The following is a 19,986-nucleotide window of genomic DNA, read 5'->3' as shown; positions in this document are numbered from 1 at the left end:
TGTGAACCATAGCTGGTCAAACTGGCGTCTATCTCACAGGACCAATGATCATCATCTCAGTCTGGACAAATTGTAAGAGTAATAAATTAGAGGACATAAAGGTTTTCAGTGAAGGTGGACAGTCAGAGTTAAGTATCATCAACCGAACGGTGAGCTAAACCCTCCCGCTTCATGAAGACTGTGGCTCTGTGTACATCACACTCATGTCTGTGGAAGAGCTCTCAGATAAAGTGGATGGTTTGAGTCCACCAGCAGGTTTGGGGACAAACCTGCCTTCCTCCAGCAAAAACAGGAAGAAGTCCAAAATAGGCTCTGAGGTTTATCCCCAGGTTCTGGACCATGATGAGTCTCTGACTTCTTCTGGGCAGGACTTCAGCCCAAGCCTGTACCCATTTACAGCTGGGTGGACTGAGACAATGCAGATTAAGTGTCTTATCCAAGTGCACAGACTGACGAGATGTGCAAAGGAGGGACCAGGCAGGAGGAGAAGAGGGAGGACAAAGAGGGGTTTATGGATGTGTTGTGGGAGGACATGCAGGTGGTTGGTGAGAAAGAGGAAGACAGAGGACAGGGTGAGATGGAGACAGATGATGTGCTGTGGTACCCCCTAATGGGAGCAGCCAAAACAAGATGATGAAGCCCAATATCTTTATCAAGATCAAGAATCTTTATTCATTACACAGTCATGCAGTGTGTACATTAGCACAATGAATCTGGGGCATAGTCCTCCTCCTCCTCGGCACAAAAATCAATCAATCAATGAGATAAATAATAAATAACTGAACGAGGCTTGCAGTTATCAAAGAAAGACACTATGTACAAATGAAGGACTAAATACGTAGACACAAATCTATGATGTAAGAAAGATGATTAAACATGTTCACTGTATAAAAATTACTTCACATACATTAGTTGTGTCAAAAAGTTGCTGTACACACATTTATTTGCACTTAAATGTTGTGTCAGCTGTTTGCATTTATCATGGCTACGGCCCTGCTCTAAAAACTGTCCCTCAGTCCGTTAGTCCTGGCTCTTAGCATCCTGAAACGCCTGCCAGAGGGCAGCAGCTCAAACTCCTGATCAATCAATCAATTCAATCAATTTTTTTATATAGCGCCAAATCACAACAAACAGTTGCCCCAAGGCGCTTTATATTGTAAGGCAAGGCCATACAATAATTATGTAAAACCCCAACGGTCAAAACGACCCCCTGTGAGCAAGCACTTGGCTACAGTGGGAAGGAAAAACTCCCTTTAACAGGAAGAAACCTCCAGCAGAACCAGGCTCAGGGAGGGGCAGTCTTCTGCTGGGACTAGTTGGGGCTGAGGGAGAGAACCAGGAAAAAGACATGCTGTGGAGGGGAGCAGAGATCGATCACTAATGATTAAATGCAGAGTGGTGCATACAGAGCAAAAAGAGAAAGAAACAGTGCATCATGGGAACCCCCCAGCAGTCTACGTCTGTAGCAGCATAACTAAGGGATGGTTCAGGGTCACCTGATCCAGCCCTAACTATAAGCTTTAGCAAAAAGGAAAGTTTTAAGCCTAATCTTAAAAGTAGAGAGGGTGTCTGTCTCCCTGATCTGAATTGGGAGCTGGTTCCACAGGAGAGGAGCCTGAAAGCTGAAGGCTCTGCCTCCCATTCTACTCTTACAAACCCTAGGAACTACAAGTAAGCCTGCAGTCTGAGAGCGAAGCGCTCTATTGGGGTGATATGGTACTACGAGGTCCCTAAGATAAGATGGGACCTGATTATTCAAAACCTTATAAGTAAGAAGAAGAATTTTAAATTCTATTCTAGAATTAACAGGAAGCCAATGAAGAGAGGCCAATATGGGTGAGATATGCTCTCTCCTTCTAGTCCCCGTCAGTACTCTAGCTGCAGCATTTTGAATTAACTGAAGGCTTTTTAGGGAACTTTTAGGACAACCTGATAATAATGATTTACAATAGTCCAGCCTAGAGGAATAAATGCATGAATTAGTTTTTCAGCATCACTCTGAGACAAGACCTTTCTGATTTTAGAGATATTGCGTAAATGCAAAAAAGCAGTCCTACATATTTGTTTAATATGCGCTTTGAATGACATATCCTGATCAAAAATGACTCCAAGATTTCTCACAGTATTACTAGAGGTCAGGGTAATGCCATCCACAGTAAGGATCTGGTTAGACACCATGTTTCTAAGATTTGTGGGGCCAAGTACAATAACTTCAGTTTTATCTGAGTTTAAAAGCAGGAAATTAGAGGTCATCCATGTCTTTATGTCTGTAAGACAATCCTGCAGTTTAGCTAATTGGTGTGTGTCCTCTGGCTTCATGGATAGATAAAGCTGGGTATCATCTGCGTAACAATGAAAATTTAAGCAATACCGTCTAATAATACTGCCTAAGGGAAGCATGTATAAAGTGAATAAAATTGGTCCTAGCACAGAACCTTGTGGAACTCCATAATTAACTTTAGTCTGTGAAGACGATTCCCCATTTACATGAACAAATTGTAATCTATTAGACAAATATGATTCAAACCACCGCAGCGCAGTGCCTTTAATACCTATGGCATGCTCTAATCTCTGTAATAAAATTTTATGGTCAACAGTATCAAAAGCAGCACTGAGGTCTAACAGAACAAGCACAGAGATGAGTCCACTGTCCGAGGCCATAAGAAGATCATTTGTAACCTTCACTAATGCTGTTTCTGTACTATGATGAATTCTAAAACCTGACTGAAACTCTTCAAATAGACCATTCCTCTGCAGATGATCAGTTAGCTGTTTTACAACTACTGTTTCAAGAATTTTTGAGAGAAAAGGAAGGTTGGAGATTGGCCTGTAATTAGCTAAGATAGCTGGGTCAAGTGATGGCTTTTTAAGTAATGGTTTAATTACTGCCACCTTAAAAGCCTGTGGTACATAGCCAACTAACAAAGATAGATTGATCATATTTAAGATCGAAGCATTAAATAATGGTAGGGCTTCCTTGAGCAGCCTGGTAGGAATGGGGTCTAATAAACATGTTGATGGTTTGGATGAAGTAACTAATGAAAATAACTCAGACAGAACAATCGGAGAGAAAGAGTCTAACCAAATACCGGCATCACTGAAAGCAGCCAAAGATTTCCTCTCCAACTTACGGGTTATCTGCTTTAAGCTACGAGTTTGTGAGTTATACCACGGAGTCAGGCACTTCTGATTTAAAGCTCTCTTTTTTAGAGGAGCTACAGCATCCAAAGTTGTCTCTCAATGAGGATGTAAAACTATTGACGAGATACTCTATCTCACTTACAGAGTTTAGGTAGCTACTCTGCACTGTATTGGTATATGGCATTAGAGAACATAAAGAAGGAATCATATCCTTAAACCTAGTTACAGCGCTTTCTGAAAGACTTCTAGTGTAATGAAACTTATTCCCCACTGCTGGGTAGTCCATCAGAGTAAATGTAAATGTTATTAAGAAATGATCAGACAGAAGGGAGTTTTCAGGGAATACTGTTAAGTCTTCTATTTCCATACCATAAGTCAGAACAAGATCTAAGATATGATTAAAGTGGTGGGTGGACTCATTTACTTTTTGAGCAAAGCCAATAGAGTCTAATAATAGATTAAATGCAGTGTTGAGGCTGTCATTCTCAGCATCTGTGTGGATGTTAAAATCGCCCACTATAATTATCTTATCTGAGCTAAGCACTAAGTCAGATAAAAGGTCTGAAAATTCACAGAGAAACTCACAGTAACGACCAGGTGGACGATAGATAATAACAAATAAAACTGGTTTTTGGGACTTCCAATTTGGATGGACAAGACTAAGAGTCAAGCTTTCAAATGAATTAAAGCTCTGTCTGGGTTTTTGATTAATTAATAAGCTGGAATGGAAGATTGCTGCTAATCCTCCGCCTCGGCCCGTGCTACGAGCATTCTGACAGTTAGTGTGACTCGGGGGTGTTGACTCATTTAAACTAACATATTCATCCTGCTATAACCAGGTTTTGATGTCCTGTGGAACCAGCTCCCAATTCAGATCAGGGAGACAGATACCCTCTCTACTTTTAAGATTAGGCTTAAAACTTTCCTTTTCGCTAAGGCTTATAGTTAGGGCTGGATCGGGTGACCCTGGACCATCCCTTGGTTATGTTGCTTTAGACGTAGACTGTGGGGGGGTTCCCATGATGCACTGTTTCTTTCTCTTTTTGCTCTGTATGCACCACTCTGCATTTAATCATTAGTGATCGATCTCTGCTCCCCTCCACAGCATGTCTTTTTCCTGGTTCTTTCCCTCAGCCCCAACCAGTCTCAGCAGAAGACTGCCCCTCCCTGAGCCTGGTTCTGCTGGAGGTTTCTTCCTGTTAAAAGGGAGTTTTTCCTTCCCACTGTGGCCAAGTGCTTGCTCATAGGGGGTCGTTTTGACCGTTGGGGTTTTTCATGGTTATTGTATGGCCTTACCTTGCAATATGGAGCGCCTTGGGGCAACTGTTTGTTGTGATCTGGCGCTATATAAGAAAAAAGTTGAAGTTGAAGTTGAGTTGGATGTGTGCTGTCTCTCATAATGCTGCGTGCCCTCCTGAGACAGCCAGTGTTAAGAGGGCCTCCTGGGGGGCAGAGGGTGGCCAGTGATTTTTTTGTGTCATAATGCTCCTCTGTAGGGCCTTTCTGTGTGCTGCGGTACAGCCGGTGAACCACACAGAGATGCAGTACGTTAGCACACTCTCAATGGAGCAGAGGTGGAAGACGGTCAGCAGTTCCCTCTTCAAGTTGATCCTCCTGAGGGTCCACAGGAAGTGGACCCGCTGTTGGGCCCTCTTCACAACCACTGGGGTGTTGGCGCCCCATTGGAGGTCTGCATCCACATGCGCACTCAGGAACCGGAAGCTGGACACCCTTTCCACACGCTGCCCATCTATGTAGCTGGGCTGCAGATCAGTCTTCCTCCTCCTGAAGTCCACAATCAGCATCTTTGTCTTTGAGATGTTGAGGACCGGTTTGATGTCCGCACACCACCCCACCAGCCACCGGACCCCGTCCCTGTTAACTGTCTTGTCACGTCCAGAGATGAGCCCCACTGAGGTGGTGTCATCAGCAAATGTAATGACTTTGTTATCCGGGTCGGTGCTGACACACTCATAGTTGTACAGTGTGGAGAGCCGATGTTGAGTCTGAGGGCTGTGGAGAGATGAGAACCAACAAACTGCACAGAAAAGTGTACATCATGCTCAAAAACGCTGCGACCTTCTGTACACCTGTTACCTTGTTTGCGGCAATAAAATGCTCAAACATCTCGACATACATTGATCATTGTTCTGTGGACTCATCAAAGACCTCAATGTGATCAAAGCTACCATTTTCTACTCCCTCTCCACCCTGGTGACAAACACAGTGAGATGTTCATGCTCACATGGCAGCAGTGGGTCATTTGTTGTCCTCGTTGCCAGTTTGTTGTGACTCAATAGTCATAACTTATAGCATAAATATGCTGAGCAGAGAGCGAGAAGACAGACCACCAGCTGCACACTAATTTCTGGTGCGTGAACCAGACCAACTGGATGTGCATAGCATTCCTGCTGGTGTGGCGGAATCATGGCCTTATATACATCACAGTCATGGTGTATAATCAGTGTTTCTGTTAATCACATCCTTTTTTCTCAGATGGTTTTAGAAGATGACTGTCGGTTTATATTCTGTGATCCATAGAAGAAAGAAGATATATGCATCATTTGTACACACAAATAAATTTTTTCTTAGAAGCAATCTGATGACATGTGGACAGAACTATGTCCATGTGCGTGGCCTCTTTATAATGACCCTGAAACAAAGAAACGCTCTCTTCCAGTCTTCCACTCCTCTCTCCTCCTCCTTCAACGCTTCCATGCTCATTCTCTGAACTACTTCATCTTCTTAGTACTTAGTCTTTGCTCTTGTTGCTTTTGTTTCATTGTTTCTTTGTTTTAATCCCACATTTGTATGTTTGCCACAGCCTAGAATGTTGCTAACTTTACCAGTCACTTTAAGGCCTGAGTCAAGTCCTCTGCATTCTGAAGATAACTTCTTAGCTGAGTTCTTCAAATTAGGAGCGAGTGGCTAAATTCTATGTTTTCTGCTCAATGCTAAAAGTGTTTTTGTGAACTGTAAAGCCTTTGCAAAGCCTTGAACTTTTTCTAAATATTTACTAAGACTTTAAATTGAACTTACACAAGTATTGAAACCTGCCAGAGCATTTTTGACAGCAAACACCGAAATCTTCATTTCTGGTTCAGTGAACCAACTTCTGTGGAACCTCCATCGTATGGTCCCGCTGGGAATCAAACCAAGCATGCCTGTCTTCATTTGGGAGACCCAGTGGGTTACCTTGATGCAGGTCAATTAAGAAAGGCCAGCAAACGGCCAATGAGGAATCTGGACTGGAGCAAACCTCTTCGCCCAATCTAAAGGACCCACATAAGTGAACCTTCAAGTATTCCGATGGTCTTTGTTGTCAGTGACGCAAAGTGGCTTTCTTTGTTTAATTTTTTTAATGATAATAATAATTTTCAAACCCAAAATTCACCGCTAAAGGTTTAATACCAGGTTTAATACCAGGTTTATTCTTATTCATTCCTATATGTATTACATCGTTCTTTCCTTTTCACATCAGCAACATATCAACTCAGCAATACAACTATGAATCATCATTCATATTCTCAAAATCTTAGTCACGCGTGTTTGTACCCCTGCACATATGTAAATAAATGTGTAAATATTACACTGGTGCTGTTGTCTTGTGTCCAGTTGAAGACAGATGTTTAATCAGTCATATCCATAACTTAGAACTCTTTAGAAACATCACTTTAGAAACATAACTGCCCCTTTCACCGGGGACTTTAACCACATACATCTGATGGACATTCTGCTGAGGTTCTGCACAGGCCACAGTCGGTGCTGAATCAGGGACACTTATCTTCATCCACTATCCTGAACACCAGCTCCCCTCAGGCATGTGTCCTGAGCCCCCTGCTGTACACTCTGCAGATGTATGACTGCTTGGCCAAATATCCCAGCTGTCATATTGTCAAATTTGCAGATGTGACCGTGGTGAGACTGTTCTCCCACAACGACAAGGCAGAGTACCGTCAGTAGGTTCAACATCTGGAGGTGCAGAGCCAACAAACTCTGCATAAATGTGATGAAGACAAAGGACATTATCGTGGACTTTAGGAGGAGTAACCCCCCTTCAAGTTTCTGGATTTGCACATTACTGACAACCTCACCTGGTCCAAAAACAAAGCCAGCTTCCTGAAAAAGGCCCACCAATGCCTTTAATTTCTGAGGAAGCTAAAATGTGCTGGACTTGCTCCCCCTGCTGTTGTCAACTTCTACATGTGTCATGGAGAACGTCCTGACCCAGTCCATCGCTGTGCAGTACGGTCACTGCTCTGCAGCGGACAGGAAGGGTCTGGAGCAGATAGGAAGGCTCTACAGTGGACAGGAAGGCTCTACAGGGGACAGGAAGGGTCTGGAGCAGACAGGAAGGCTCTGTAGTGGACAGGAAGGGTCTGGAGCAGACAGGAAGGCTCTGTAGTGGACAGGAAGGCTCTGCAGCGGACAGGAAGGGTCTGGAGCAGACAGGAAGGCTCTGCAGTGGACAGGAAGGCTCTGCAGCGGACAGGAAGGGTCTGGAGCAGACAGGAAGGTTCTGCAGTGGACAGGAAGGCTCTGCAGTGGACAGGAAGGCTCTACAGGCGACAGGAAGGCTCTGCAGTGGACAGGAAGGCTCTGCAGTGGACCTCACTCACACTGCCCATGGACTGTTTGTCCCTCTGCCTACAGGTAGAACGCTGCACAGCATCAAGGTCAGAACCTCCCGTCTACAGTCCAGCTTCTTTCCAGAAGCTATCAGACCGGTGAACAAACCATCACAGACCTAACACAATGCTGCTAAACAGACCTGAGTGGAATATGGTCACAGTTCACTTTTTGCAGTTCACCACACTGGCTCTTCAGTTTAACTTACTTTAGGTTTAACTTATTTTAGTTATGTTTAAGTTATTGTGTATTTTATTTGTATATATTTTGCATATCTTTATTGTTTGTTTTTTTTACTTTCGTGCCTTCACGGGACCTTGAGTACGGAATTTCATTTCCTTTCATGTATTACATGCTAGAATGACAATAAATGAACCTCAACCTTGACGCTGACCTTAAATTTCAGATTTAATTAAATAATGTTTTAACTTATATAAGCTACACTAGCTACACTCTCTCGTGCCACGACGTTACAGTCTCCAATTTCTTTTAGTTTGCATCTCCTATAAAGAATATAGTCCACCTCTGTGCGCCTTCCTCCACTCATATGTTACCCTGTGCTCATCCCTTTTGTTAAAGTAGGTTTTCACCACAGCCATTTCCATCCTTTTTGCAAAATCAAGGACCATCTGTCCTTCCACATTCCTGTCCTTGATACCATATCTACCCATTACTTCCTCAGCACCTCTGTTCCCTTCACCAACATGTCCATTGAAGGCTGCACCTATCACCACTCTTTCATGCTCGGGTTCACTCTCCACCACCTCATCTAACTCACTCCAGAAATCTTTTTTCTCCTTCACTTCTTACCCGCGCCCACAGGAGAATGCATATTACTCCTGTCCTCAAGTCTTTACATTGGCTCCCTGTTTTTTACAGGATAAATTACAAAATCCTCGTGCTGACCTTTAGAGCTCTACATGGACAGGCACCGGAATACATTAAGGACCTGATCCAGCCTTATGTTTCCAGCAGGAGTTTGAGGTCTTCCAATCAGAACCTGCTGATGGTTCCCCGAACTTGTTTTAAAACTCGAGGGGACAGATCTTTTAAAGCTGTGGCACCTCGCCTCTGGAATGAACTTCCCTGTTCTCTTCGCTCACTAGACTCTGTGGATGTTTTTAGACAGCAACTAAAGACACATTTTTTTAAACTGGCATTTTAGTGTCAATTTATTTTATTGTTCTATATTTGTATGTGTTGTTTTTATTGTCTATTTATATCGTGTGAAGCACTTTGTGACCTTGGTCTGTGAAAATTGCTATATAAATAAAGCTTACTTACTTACTTACTTCATCTCACAACCTAAATGTGGGGCATATGCACTGATGATATTCATCATCACCCCTTCAATTACCAACTTCACACTCATCACCCTGTCAGACACTGACCAAATGACTAAATTCCTGAAGGACTCTGAGGAATTCCTCATCAGAATATACTTATCATTAATCTGCAGAGACTCAGAGCTGTACGGTGGTTACACTGATCTAAAACAAGACCAGCTAAACTACAACTGGTTGCTGATCCCAGATCTGATTGATGTAATGGACTACCAGGAACTGGTTCTTCTCTATTCCACGAGTCATTTTTTTCCAGTCAGTATTAACTTGACAGACTGAAGACTGAATGTCAGACCCTCACCGTGACTCTGCACAGCTCGCGACATCAGAAGGTTAAGAACGTTAGTGCTTCCACAACTTTAATGGCTTGTTTTACTATGATGGAAAGACAGAACCTGATCTGGTTTTAGAGAAAACAATACATAAGAGGCACTGCAGCCAAAATCCACTCATGTACAAAAGATCAACACAAACAACTTTTTTCAAAAGAGGATTATTTTTAATGTGTATATAATGAAAATCTAAAACAGGTGCATTTGACTGATGGGGTGTTTGTTGAGGACTGATTCCTGTGAATGTTTGATGCATCGTTGTACCCGGCAGGTCCTGTGCAAACACGAGGGTCAGACCGTGTTAAAGGTTCTCGACAAGGGGAAGACTTCAGTTCAGCTTCCGCTCCCACAAAACCATGGTTACATTGTTCTGGAAATTCGGACCTGGGGTGAAGGAGGAGACGGGCCAGCACATGAGATCATTGTGTCCCGAGACTCAGGTGAGAAAGTAAGAAAGAAATAGACACTAATGACCTCATTCAGTCAGGAACACAGACTCAGACTCTGAAGTGACCTTGTGTAGTCCGAAACAGAGACCAAGATTCTGAAGTGACCTCATCTACTCGGGAATACAGACTCAGACTCTGAAGTGACCTCATCTACTCGGGAATACAGACTCAGACTCTGAAGTGACCTCATCTACTCGGGAATACAGACTCAGACTCTGACGTGACCTCATCTACTCGGGAATACAGACTCAGACCCTGAAGTGACCTCATCTATTCGGGAATACAGACTCAGACTCTGAAGTGACCTCGTCTACTCAGAAACACAGACTCAGACTCTGAAGTGACCTCATCTACTCGGGAATACAGACTCAGACTCTGAAGTGACCTCATCTACTCGGGAATACAGACTCAGACTCTGACGTGACCTCATCTACTCGGGAATACAGACTCAGACCCTGAAGTGACCTCATCTACTCGGGAATACAGACTCAGACTCTGAAGTGACCTCGTCTACTCAGAAACACAGACTCAGACTCTGAAGTGACCTCATCTACTCGGGAATACAGACTCAGACTCTGAAGTGACCTCATCTACTCTGGAATACAGACTCAGACTCTGAAGTGACCTCGTCTACTCAGAAACACAGACTCAGACTCTGAAGTGACCTCATCTACTCGGGAATACAGACTCAGACTCTGAAGTGACCTCATCTACTCTGGAATACAGACTCAGACCCTGAAGTGACCTCATCTACTCGGGAAAACAGACTCAGACTCTGAAGTGACCTCATCTACTCGGGAATACAGACTCAGACTTTGACGTGACCTCATCTACTCAGGAATACAGACTCAGACCCTGAAGTGACCTCATCTACTCGGGAATACAGACTCAGACTTTGACGTGACCTCATCTACTCAGAAACACAGACTCAGACTCTGAAGTGACCTCGTCTACTCAGAAACACAGACTCAGACTCTGAAGTGACCTCATCTACTCGTGAATACAGACTCAGACTCTGATGTGACCTCATCTACTCGGGAATACAGACTAAGACTCTGAACGTGACCTCATCTACTCGGGAATACAGACTCAGATGTGACCTTGTCTACTCAGAAACACAGACTCAGACCCTGAAGTGACCTCATCTACTCGGGAATACAGACTCAGACTCTGAAGTGACCTCATCTACTCGGGAAAACAGACTCAGCCTCTGACGTGACCTCATCAATCAATCAATCAAATTTTTTATATAGCGCCAAATCACAACAAACAGTTGCCCCAAGGCGCTTTATATTGTAAGGCAAGGCCATACAATAATTATGTAAAACCCCAACGGTCAAAAACGACCCCCTGTGAGCAAGCACTTGGCTACAGTGGGAAGGAAAAACTCCCTTTTAACAGGAAGAAACCTCCAGCAGAACCAGGCTCAGGGAGGGGCAGTCTTCTGCTAGGACTGGTTGGGGCTGAGGGAGAGAACCAGGAAAAAGACATGCTGTGGAGGGGAGCAGAGATCGATCACTAATGATTAAATGCAGAGTGGTGCATACAGAGCAAAAAGAGAAAGAAACAGTGCATCATGGGAACCCCCCAGCAGTCTACGTCTATAGCAGCATAACTAAGGGATGGTTCAGGGTCACCTGATCCAGCCCTAACTATAATCTTTAGCAAAAAGGAAAGTTTTAAGCCTAATCTTAAAAGTAGAGAGGGTGTCTGTCTCCCTGATCTGAATTGGGAGCTGGTTCCACAGGAGAGGAGCCTGAAAGCTGAAGGCTCTGCCTCCCATTCTACTCTTACAAACCCTAGATGGGACCTGATTATTCAAAACCTTATAAGTAAGAAGAAGAATTTTAAATTCTATTCTAGAATTAACAGGAAGCCAATGAATATTGTTTTGTAACAAGATTGGATAAATTTATTGAGAAACATCATATTTTAAATAATGCTCAGTATGGATTCAGAACAAAACATTCGACAGCTATGGCAATTATGGAACTAATAGAGAAAATATCAACAACAATAGATAATAAGGATTATTTTGTAAGTATTTTTATTGACCTGAAAAAGGCTTTTGATGTTATAGACCACTCAAGATTGCTCCACAAGTTACAACAATATGGGATAAGAGGTGTTGCACATCAGTGGGTAAAAAGCTACTTAGAAAATAGAAAACAGTTTGTTCAGATAAATAATACCAAATCAGAATTGTGTAACATTATTTATGGAGTACCACAAGGATCGGTACTTGGACCCAAACTGTTTATTTTGTATATCAATGATTTTGTGAATGTATCCAATGTGCTTGGCAGCATTTTATTTGCTGATGATACAACGCTGTTTTACTCTGGATCAGATATACAGGAAGTAGCACAAGTGATAAATACAGAGTTGGAAAAAGTTAAACATTGGTTTGATATAAACAGATTGTCACTAAATATTAATAAGACAAATTTCATATTGTTTAATGATAGAGCGAAAGAAAATAATGTGTCATTACAAATAGATGGAATGGATATACAAAGGGTAAAAGAAATGAAATTTTTAGGAGTCATGATTGATGAAGATCTTACATGGAAGTCACACATAAATTACATAAAAGGAAAAATAGCGAAAGCCATTGCTGTTTTGCATAAAGTAAAATATTCATTAAATAGTTATGGTTTATTAACATTGTACAATTCATTGATTGTCCCATATTTAACTTACTGTGTAGAAATCTGGGGATCAACATATACAACCTATATACAACCTTTATTTATTTTGCAGAAAAGAGCTTTAAAAGTGATTAGTAACAGTGGTTTTAGAGATTCATCTAATCCATTGTTTATTAAGTATAGGGTACTTAAATTTCATGATTTAGTTGATTTGAAAATATTACAAACGATGTACCAAGTTAATAAAAATACTTTACCAACAAACATTCAAAATATGTTTAAAAAAGAGTAAGTAGTTATAAATTGAAAGGAATAGAAGTCTTTAAAAAACCAAGATTTAGAACCAAAGTAAAGGAAAGGAGTATTGCAGTAAATGGTGTCAAATTATGGAACAATCTTAATAAAGAAATTAAAGAATTAAGGTCGCTTAAATTATTTAAAAAACATATTAAATTAGATGTATTAAGTAAGTATGAAACTATACTCAACAAAAATATAAACGCAACACTTTTGGTTTTGCTCCCATTTTGTATGAGATGAACTCAAAGATCTAAAACTTTTTCCACATATACAATATCACCATTTCTCTCAAATACTGTGCACAAACCAGTCTAAATCTGTGATAGTGAGCACTTCTCCTTTGCTGAGATAATCCATCCCACCTCACAGGTGTGCCATATCAAGATGCTGATTAGACACCATGATTAGTGCACAGGTGTGCCTTAGACTGCCCACAATAAAAGGCCACTCTGAAAGGTGCAGTTTTATCACACAGCACAATGCCACAGATGTCGCAAGATTTGAGGGAGCATGCAATTGGCATGCTGACAGCAGGAATGTCAACCAGAGCTGTTGCTCGTGTATTGAATGTTCATTTCTCTACCATAAGCCGTCTCCAAAGGCGTTTCAGAGAATTTGGCAGTACATCCAACCAGCCTCACAACCGCAGACCACGTGTAACCACACCAGCCCAGGACCTCCACATCCAGCATGTTCACCTCCAAGATCGTCTGAGACCAGCCACTCGGACAGCTGCTGGAACAATCGGTTTGCATAACCAAAGAATTTCTGCACAAACTGTCAGAAACTGTCTCAGGGAAGCTCATCTGCATGCTCGTCGTCCTCATCGGGGTCTCGACCTGACTCCAGTTCGTCATCGTAACCGATTTGAGTGGGCAAATGCTCACATTCGCTGCTGTTTGGCACTTTGGAGAGGTGTTCTCTTCACGGATGATGCGAAGGAGATGTGTTGCACTGCATGAGGCAAATGGTGGTCACACCAGATACTGACTGGTATCCCCCCCCAATAAAACAAAACTGCACCTTTCAGAGTGGCCTTTTATTGTGGGCAGTCTAAGGCACACCTGTGCACTAATCATGGTGTCTAATCAGCATCTTGATATGGCACACCTGTGAGGTGGGATGGATTATCTCAGCAAAGGAGAAGTGCTCACTATCACAGATTTAGACTGGTTTGTGCACAGTATTTGAGGGAAATGGTGATATTGTGTATGTGGAAAAAGTTTTAGATCGTTGAGTTCATCTCATACAAAATGGGAGCAAAACCAAAAGTGTTGCGTTTATATTTTTGTTGAGTATATGAAGTAAGTCAGTGGGCTGCAAGAAAGTCAAAAAAAAAAAAAAAAAGTAAACTGTTAATAATGTTTGGAGTGTCTTAAGTTTAAATGTAACCTGTCAGTGATGTAATCTATTAATTAATGGTCATAATTATGAAATGGGTCAGTGGTATGTGACAAGTTAAAGAAATGCAATCTGTTAAATAATGTTGACTATGATGCTGTATATTGAAAGATTGTATTGTTAAAAGGGGCAGAAATCATAAGACTTGTTCTTCTTTCTGCTCCTTTTCATTCTGGTATTGTGGTGCTTTTGTTTTTTGCTTTTCTGTTTTTCTTTTAAATGAATGAAATAAATATTAAAGAAAGAAAGAAAGAAAGAGAGGCCAATATGGGTGAGATATGCTCTCTCCTTCTAGTCCCCGTCAGTACTCTAGCTGCAGCATTTTGAATTAACTGAAGGCTTTTTAGGGAACTTTTAGGACAACCTGATAATAATGAATTACAATAGTCCAGCCTAGAGGAAATAAATGCATGAATTAGTTTTTCAGCATCACTCTGAGACAAGACCTTTCTGATTTTAGAGATATTGCGTAAATGCAAAAAAGCAGTCCTACATATTTGTTTAATATGTGCTTTGAATGACATATCCTGATCAAAAATGACTCCAAGATTTCTCACAGTATTACTAGAGGTCAGGGTAATGCCATCCACAGTAAGGATCTGGTTAGACACCATGTTTCTAAGATTTATGGGGCCAAGTACAATAACTTCAGTTTTATCTGAGTTTAAAAGCAGGACATTAGAGGTCATCCATGTCTTTATGTCTGTAAGACAATCCTGCAGTTTAGCTAATTGGTGTGTGTCCTCTGGCTTCATGGATAGATAAAGCTGGGTATCATCTGCGTAACAATGAAAATTTAAGCAATACCGTCTAATAATACTACCTAAGGGAAGCATGTATAAAGTGAATAAAATTGGTCCTAGCACAGAACCTTGTGGAACTCCATAATTAACTTTAGTCTGTGAAGAAGATTCCCCATTTACATGAACAAATTGTAATCTATTAGACAAATATGATTCAAACCACCGCAGCGCAGTGCCTTTAATACCTGTGGCATGCTCTAATCTCTGTAATAAAATTTTATGGTCAACAGTATCAAAAGCAGCACTGAGGTCTAACAGAACAAGCACAGAGATGAGTCCACTGTCCGAGGCCATAAGAAGATCATTTGTAACCTTCACTAATGCTGTTTCTGTACTATGATGAATTCTAAAACCTGACTGAAACTCTTCAAATAGACCATTCCTCTGCAGATGATCAGTTAGCTGTTTTACAACTACCCTTTCAAGAATTTTTGAGAGAAAAGGAAGGTTGGAGATTGGCCTATAATTAGCTAAGATAGCTGGGTCAAGTGATGGCTTTTTAAGTAATGGTTTAATTACTGCCACCTTAAAAGCCTGTGGTACATAGCCAACTAACAAAGATAGATTGATCATATTTAAGATCGAAGCATTAAATAATGGTAGGGCTTCCTTGAGCAGCCTGGTAGGAATGGGGTCTAATAAACATGTTGATGGTTTGGATGAAGTAACTAATGAAAATAACTCAGACAGAACAATCGGAGAGAAAGAGTCTAACCAAATACCGGCATCACTGAAAGCAGCCAAAGATAACGATACGTCTTTGGGATGGTTATGAGTAATTTTTTCTCTAATAGTTAAAATTTTGTTAGCAAAGAAAGTCATGAAGTCATTACTAGTTAAAGTTAATGGAATACTCAGCTCAATAGAGCTCTGACTCTTTGTCAGCCTGGCTACAGTGCTGAAAAGAAACCTGGGGTTGTTCTTATTTTCTTCAATTAGTGATGAGTAGAAAGATGTCCTAGCTTTACGGAGGGCTTTTTTATAGAGCAACAGACTCTTTTTCCAGGCTAAGTGAAGATCTTCTAAGTTAGTGAGACGCCATTTCCTCTCCAACTTACGGGTTATCTGCTTTAAGCTACGAGTTTGTGAGTTATACCACGGAGTCAGGCACTTCTGATTTAAAGCTCTCTTTTTTAGAGGAGCTACAGCATCCAAAGTTGTCTTCAATGAGGATGTAAAACTATTGACGAGATACTCTATCTCACTTACAGAGTTTAGGTAGCTACTCTGCACTGTGTTGGTATATGGCATTAGAGAACATAAAGAAGGAATCATATCCTTAAACCTAGTTACAGCGCTTTCTGAAAGACTTCTAGTGTAATGAAACTTACTCCCGACTGCTGGGTAGTCCATCAGAGTAAATGTAAATGTTATTAAGAAATGATCAGACAGAAGGGAGTTTTCAGGGAATACTGTTAAGTCTTCTATTTCCATACCATAAGTCAGAACAAGATCTAAGATATGATTAAAGTGGTGGGTGGACTCATTTACTTTTTGAGCAAAGCCAATAGAGTCTAATAATAGATTAAATGCAGTGTTGAGGCTGTCATTCTCAGCATCTGTGTGGATGTTAAAATCGCCCACTATAATTATCTTATCTGAGCTAAGCACTAAGTCAGACAAAAGGTCTGAAAATTCACAGAGAAACTCACAGTAACGACCAGGTGGACGATAGATAATAACAAATAAAACTGTTTTTTGGGACTTCCAATTTGGATGGACAAGACTAAGAGTCAAGCTTTCAAATGAATTAAAGCTCTGTCTGGGTTTTTGATTAATTAATAAGCTGGAATGGAAGATTGCTGCTAATCCTCCGCCCCGGCCCGTGCTACGAGCATTCTGACAGTTAGTGTGACTCGGGGGTGTTGACTCATTTAAACTAACATATTCATCCTGCTGTAACCAGGTTTCTGTAAGGCAGAATAAATATAAACTAAACGAAATATAAACTAAATATAAAATAAACCTCATCTACTCGGGAATACAGACTCAGACTCTGAAGTGACCTCATCTACTCGGGAAAACAGACTCAGACTCTGACGTGACCTCATCTACTCTGGAATACAGACTCAGACCCTGAAGTGACCTCATCTACTCGGGAATACAGACTCAGACTCTGAAGTGACCTCGTCTACTCAGAAACACAGACTCAGACTCTGAAGTGACCTCATCTACTCGGGAATACAGACTCAGACTCTGACATGACCTCATCTACTCGGGAATACAGTCTCAGACCCTGAAGTGACCTCATCTACTCAGGAATACAGACTCAGACCCTGAAGTGACCTCATCTACTCGGGAATACAGACTCAGACTCTGAAGTGACCTCATCTACTCGGGAAAACAGACTCAGACTCTGACGTGACCTCATCTACTCGGGAATACAGACTCAGACCCTGAAGTGACCTCATCTACTCGGGAATACAGACTCAGACTCTGAAGTGACCTCGTCTACTCAGAAACACAGACTCAGACTCTGAAGTGACTTCATCTACTCGGGAATACAGACTCAGACTCTGAAGTGACCTCATCTACTCGGGAATACAGACTCAGATGTGACCTCGTCTACTCAGAAACACAGACTCAGACCCTGAAGTGACCTCATCTACTCGGGAATACAGACTCAGACCCTGAAGTGACCTCATCTACTCGGGAATACAGACTCAGACTCTGAAGTGACCTCATCTACTCGGGATAACAGACTCAGACTCTGACGTGACCTCATCTACTCGGGAATACAGACTCAGACCCTGAAGTGACCTCATCTACTCGGGAATACAGACTCAGACTCTGAAGTGACCTCGTCTACTCAGAAACACAGACTCAGACTCTGAAGTGACCTCATATACTCGGGAATACAGACTCAGACTCTGAAGTGACCTCATCTACTTGGGAATACAGACTCAGATGTGACCTCGTCTACTCAGAAACACAGACTCAGACCCTGAAGTGACCTCATCTACTCGGGAATACAGACTCAGACCCTGAAGTGACCTCATCTACTCGGGAATACAGACTCAGACCCTGAAGTGACCTCATCTACTCCGGAATACAGACTCAGACTCTGAAGTGACCTCATCTACTCCGGATAACAGACTCAGACTCTGACGTGACCTCATCTACTCGGGAATACAGACTCAGACCCTGAAGTGACCTCATCTACTCGGGAATACAGACTCAGACTCTGAAGTGACCTCGTCTACTCAGAAACACAGACTCAGACTCTGAAGTGACCTCATCTACTCGGGAATACAGACTCAGATGTGATCTCGTCTACTCAGAAACACAGACTCAGACCCTGAAGTGACCTCATCTACTCGGGAATACAGACTCAGACTCTGAAGTGACCTCGTCTACTCAGAAACACAGACTCAGACTCTGAAGTGACCTCATCTACTCGGGAATACAGACTCAGACTCTGACGTGACCTCATCTACTCGGGAATACAGTCTCAGACCCTGAAGTGACCTCATCTACTCGGGAATACAGACTCAGACCCTGAAGTGACCTCATCTACTCGGGAATACAGACTCAGACTCTGAAGTGACCTCATCTACTCGGGAAAACACACTCAGACTCTGACGTGACCTCATCTACTCGGGAATACAGACTCAGACCCTGAAGTGACCTCATCTACTCGGGAATACAGACTCAGACTCTGAAGTGACCTCGTCTACTCAGAAACACAGACTCAGACTCTGAAGTGACTTCATCTACTCGGGAATACAGACTCAGACTCTGAAGTGACCTCATCTACTCGGGAATACAGACTCAGATGTGACCTTGTCTACTCAGAAACACAGACTCAGACCCTGAAGTGACCTCATCTACTCGGGAATACAGACTCAGACCCTGAAGTGACCTCATCTACTCGGGAATACAAACTCAGACTCTGAAGTGACCTCGTCTACTCAGAAACACAGACTCAGACTCTGAAGTGACCTCATCTACTCGGGAATACAGACTCAGACTCTGACGTGACCTCATCTACTCGGGAATACAGTCTCAGACCCTGAAGTGACCTCATCTACTCGGGAATACAGACTCAGAACCTGAAGTGACCTCATCTACTCGGGAATACAGACTCAGACTCTGAAGTGACCTCGTCTACTCAGAAACACAGACTCAGACTCTGAAGTGACTTCATCTACTCGGGAATACAGACTCAGACTCTGAAGTGACCTCATCTACTTGGGAATACAGACTCAGATGTGACCTCGTCTACTCAGAAACACAGACTCAGACCCTGAAGTGACCTCATCTACTCGGGAATACAGACTCAGACCCTGAAGTGACCTCATCTACTCGGGAATACAGACTCAGACCCTGAAGTGACCTCATCTACTCGGGAATACAGACTCAGACTCTGAAGTGACCTCATCCACTCGGGATAACAGACTCAGACTCTGAAGTGACCTCGTCTACTCAGAAACACAGACTCAGACTCTGAAGTGACTTCATCTACTCGGGAATACAGACTCAGACTCTGAAGTGACCTCATCTACTTGGGAATACAGACTCAGATGTGACCTCGTGTACTCAGAAACACAGACTCAGACTCTGAAGTGACCTCATCTTCTCGGGAAAACAGACTCAGACCCTGAAGTGACCTCATCTTCTCGGAAATACAGACTCAGACTCTGAAGTGACCTCATCTACTCGGGAATACAGACTCAGACTCTGAAGTGACCTCATCTACTCGGGAATACAGACTCAGACTCTGAAGTGACCTCATCTACTCGGGAATACAGACTCAGACTCTGAAGTGACCTCATCTACTCGGGAATACAGACTCAGACCCTGACGTGACCTCATCTACTCGGGAATACAGACTCAGAAGTGACCTCGTCTACTCAGAAACACAGACTCAGACTCTGAAGTGACCTCATATACTCGGGAATACAGACTCAGACTCTGAAGTGACCTCAATCTACTGG

The 19,986-nt window shown here is 42.4% G+C and overlaps 1 protein-coding gene across 1 annotated transcript in view; it reads left to right on the top strand.

Moving 5' to 3' along the window:
- Window positions 1-19,986, top strand: part of cntn2 (contactin 2) — a 344,973-nt gene that overhangs the window by 302,719 nt on the left and 22,268 nt on the right. Inside the window, 1 exon segment of the mRNA XM_034167507.1 lies at window positions 9,717-9,885. Coding sequence (XP_034023398.1) covers window positions 9,717-9,885 — 169 coding nt within the window.

This window comes from Thalassophryne amazonica, chromosome 3, assembly GCF_902500255.1.
Source record: "Thalassophryne amazonica chromosome 3, fThaAma1.1, whole genome shotgun sequence".
In the NCBI taxonomy this organism is placed as follows: Eukaryota; Metazoa; Chordata; class Actinopteri; order Batrachoidiformes; family Batrachoididae; genus Thalassophryne; species Thalassophryne amazonica.
This window is presented reverse-complemented; position numbering and strand designations above follow the sequence as displayed.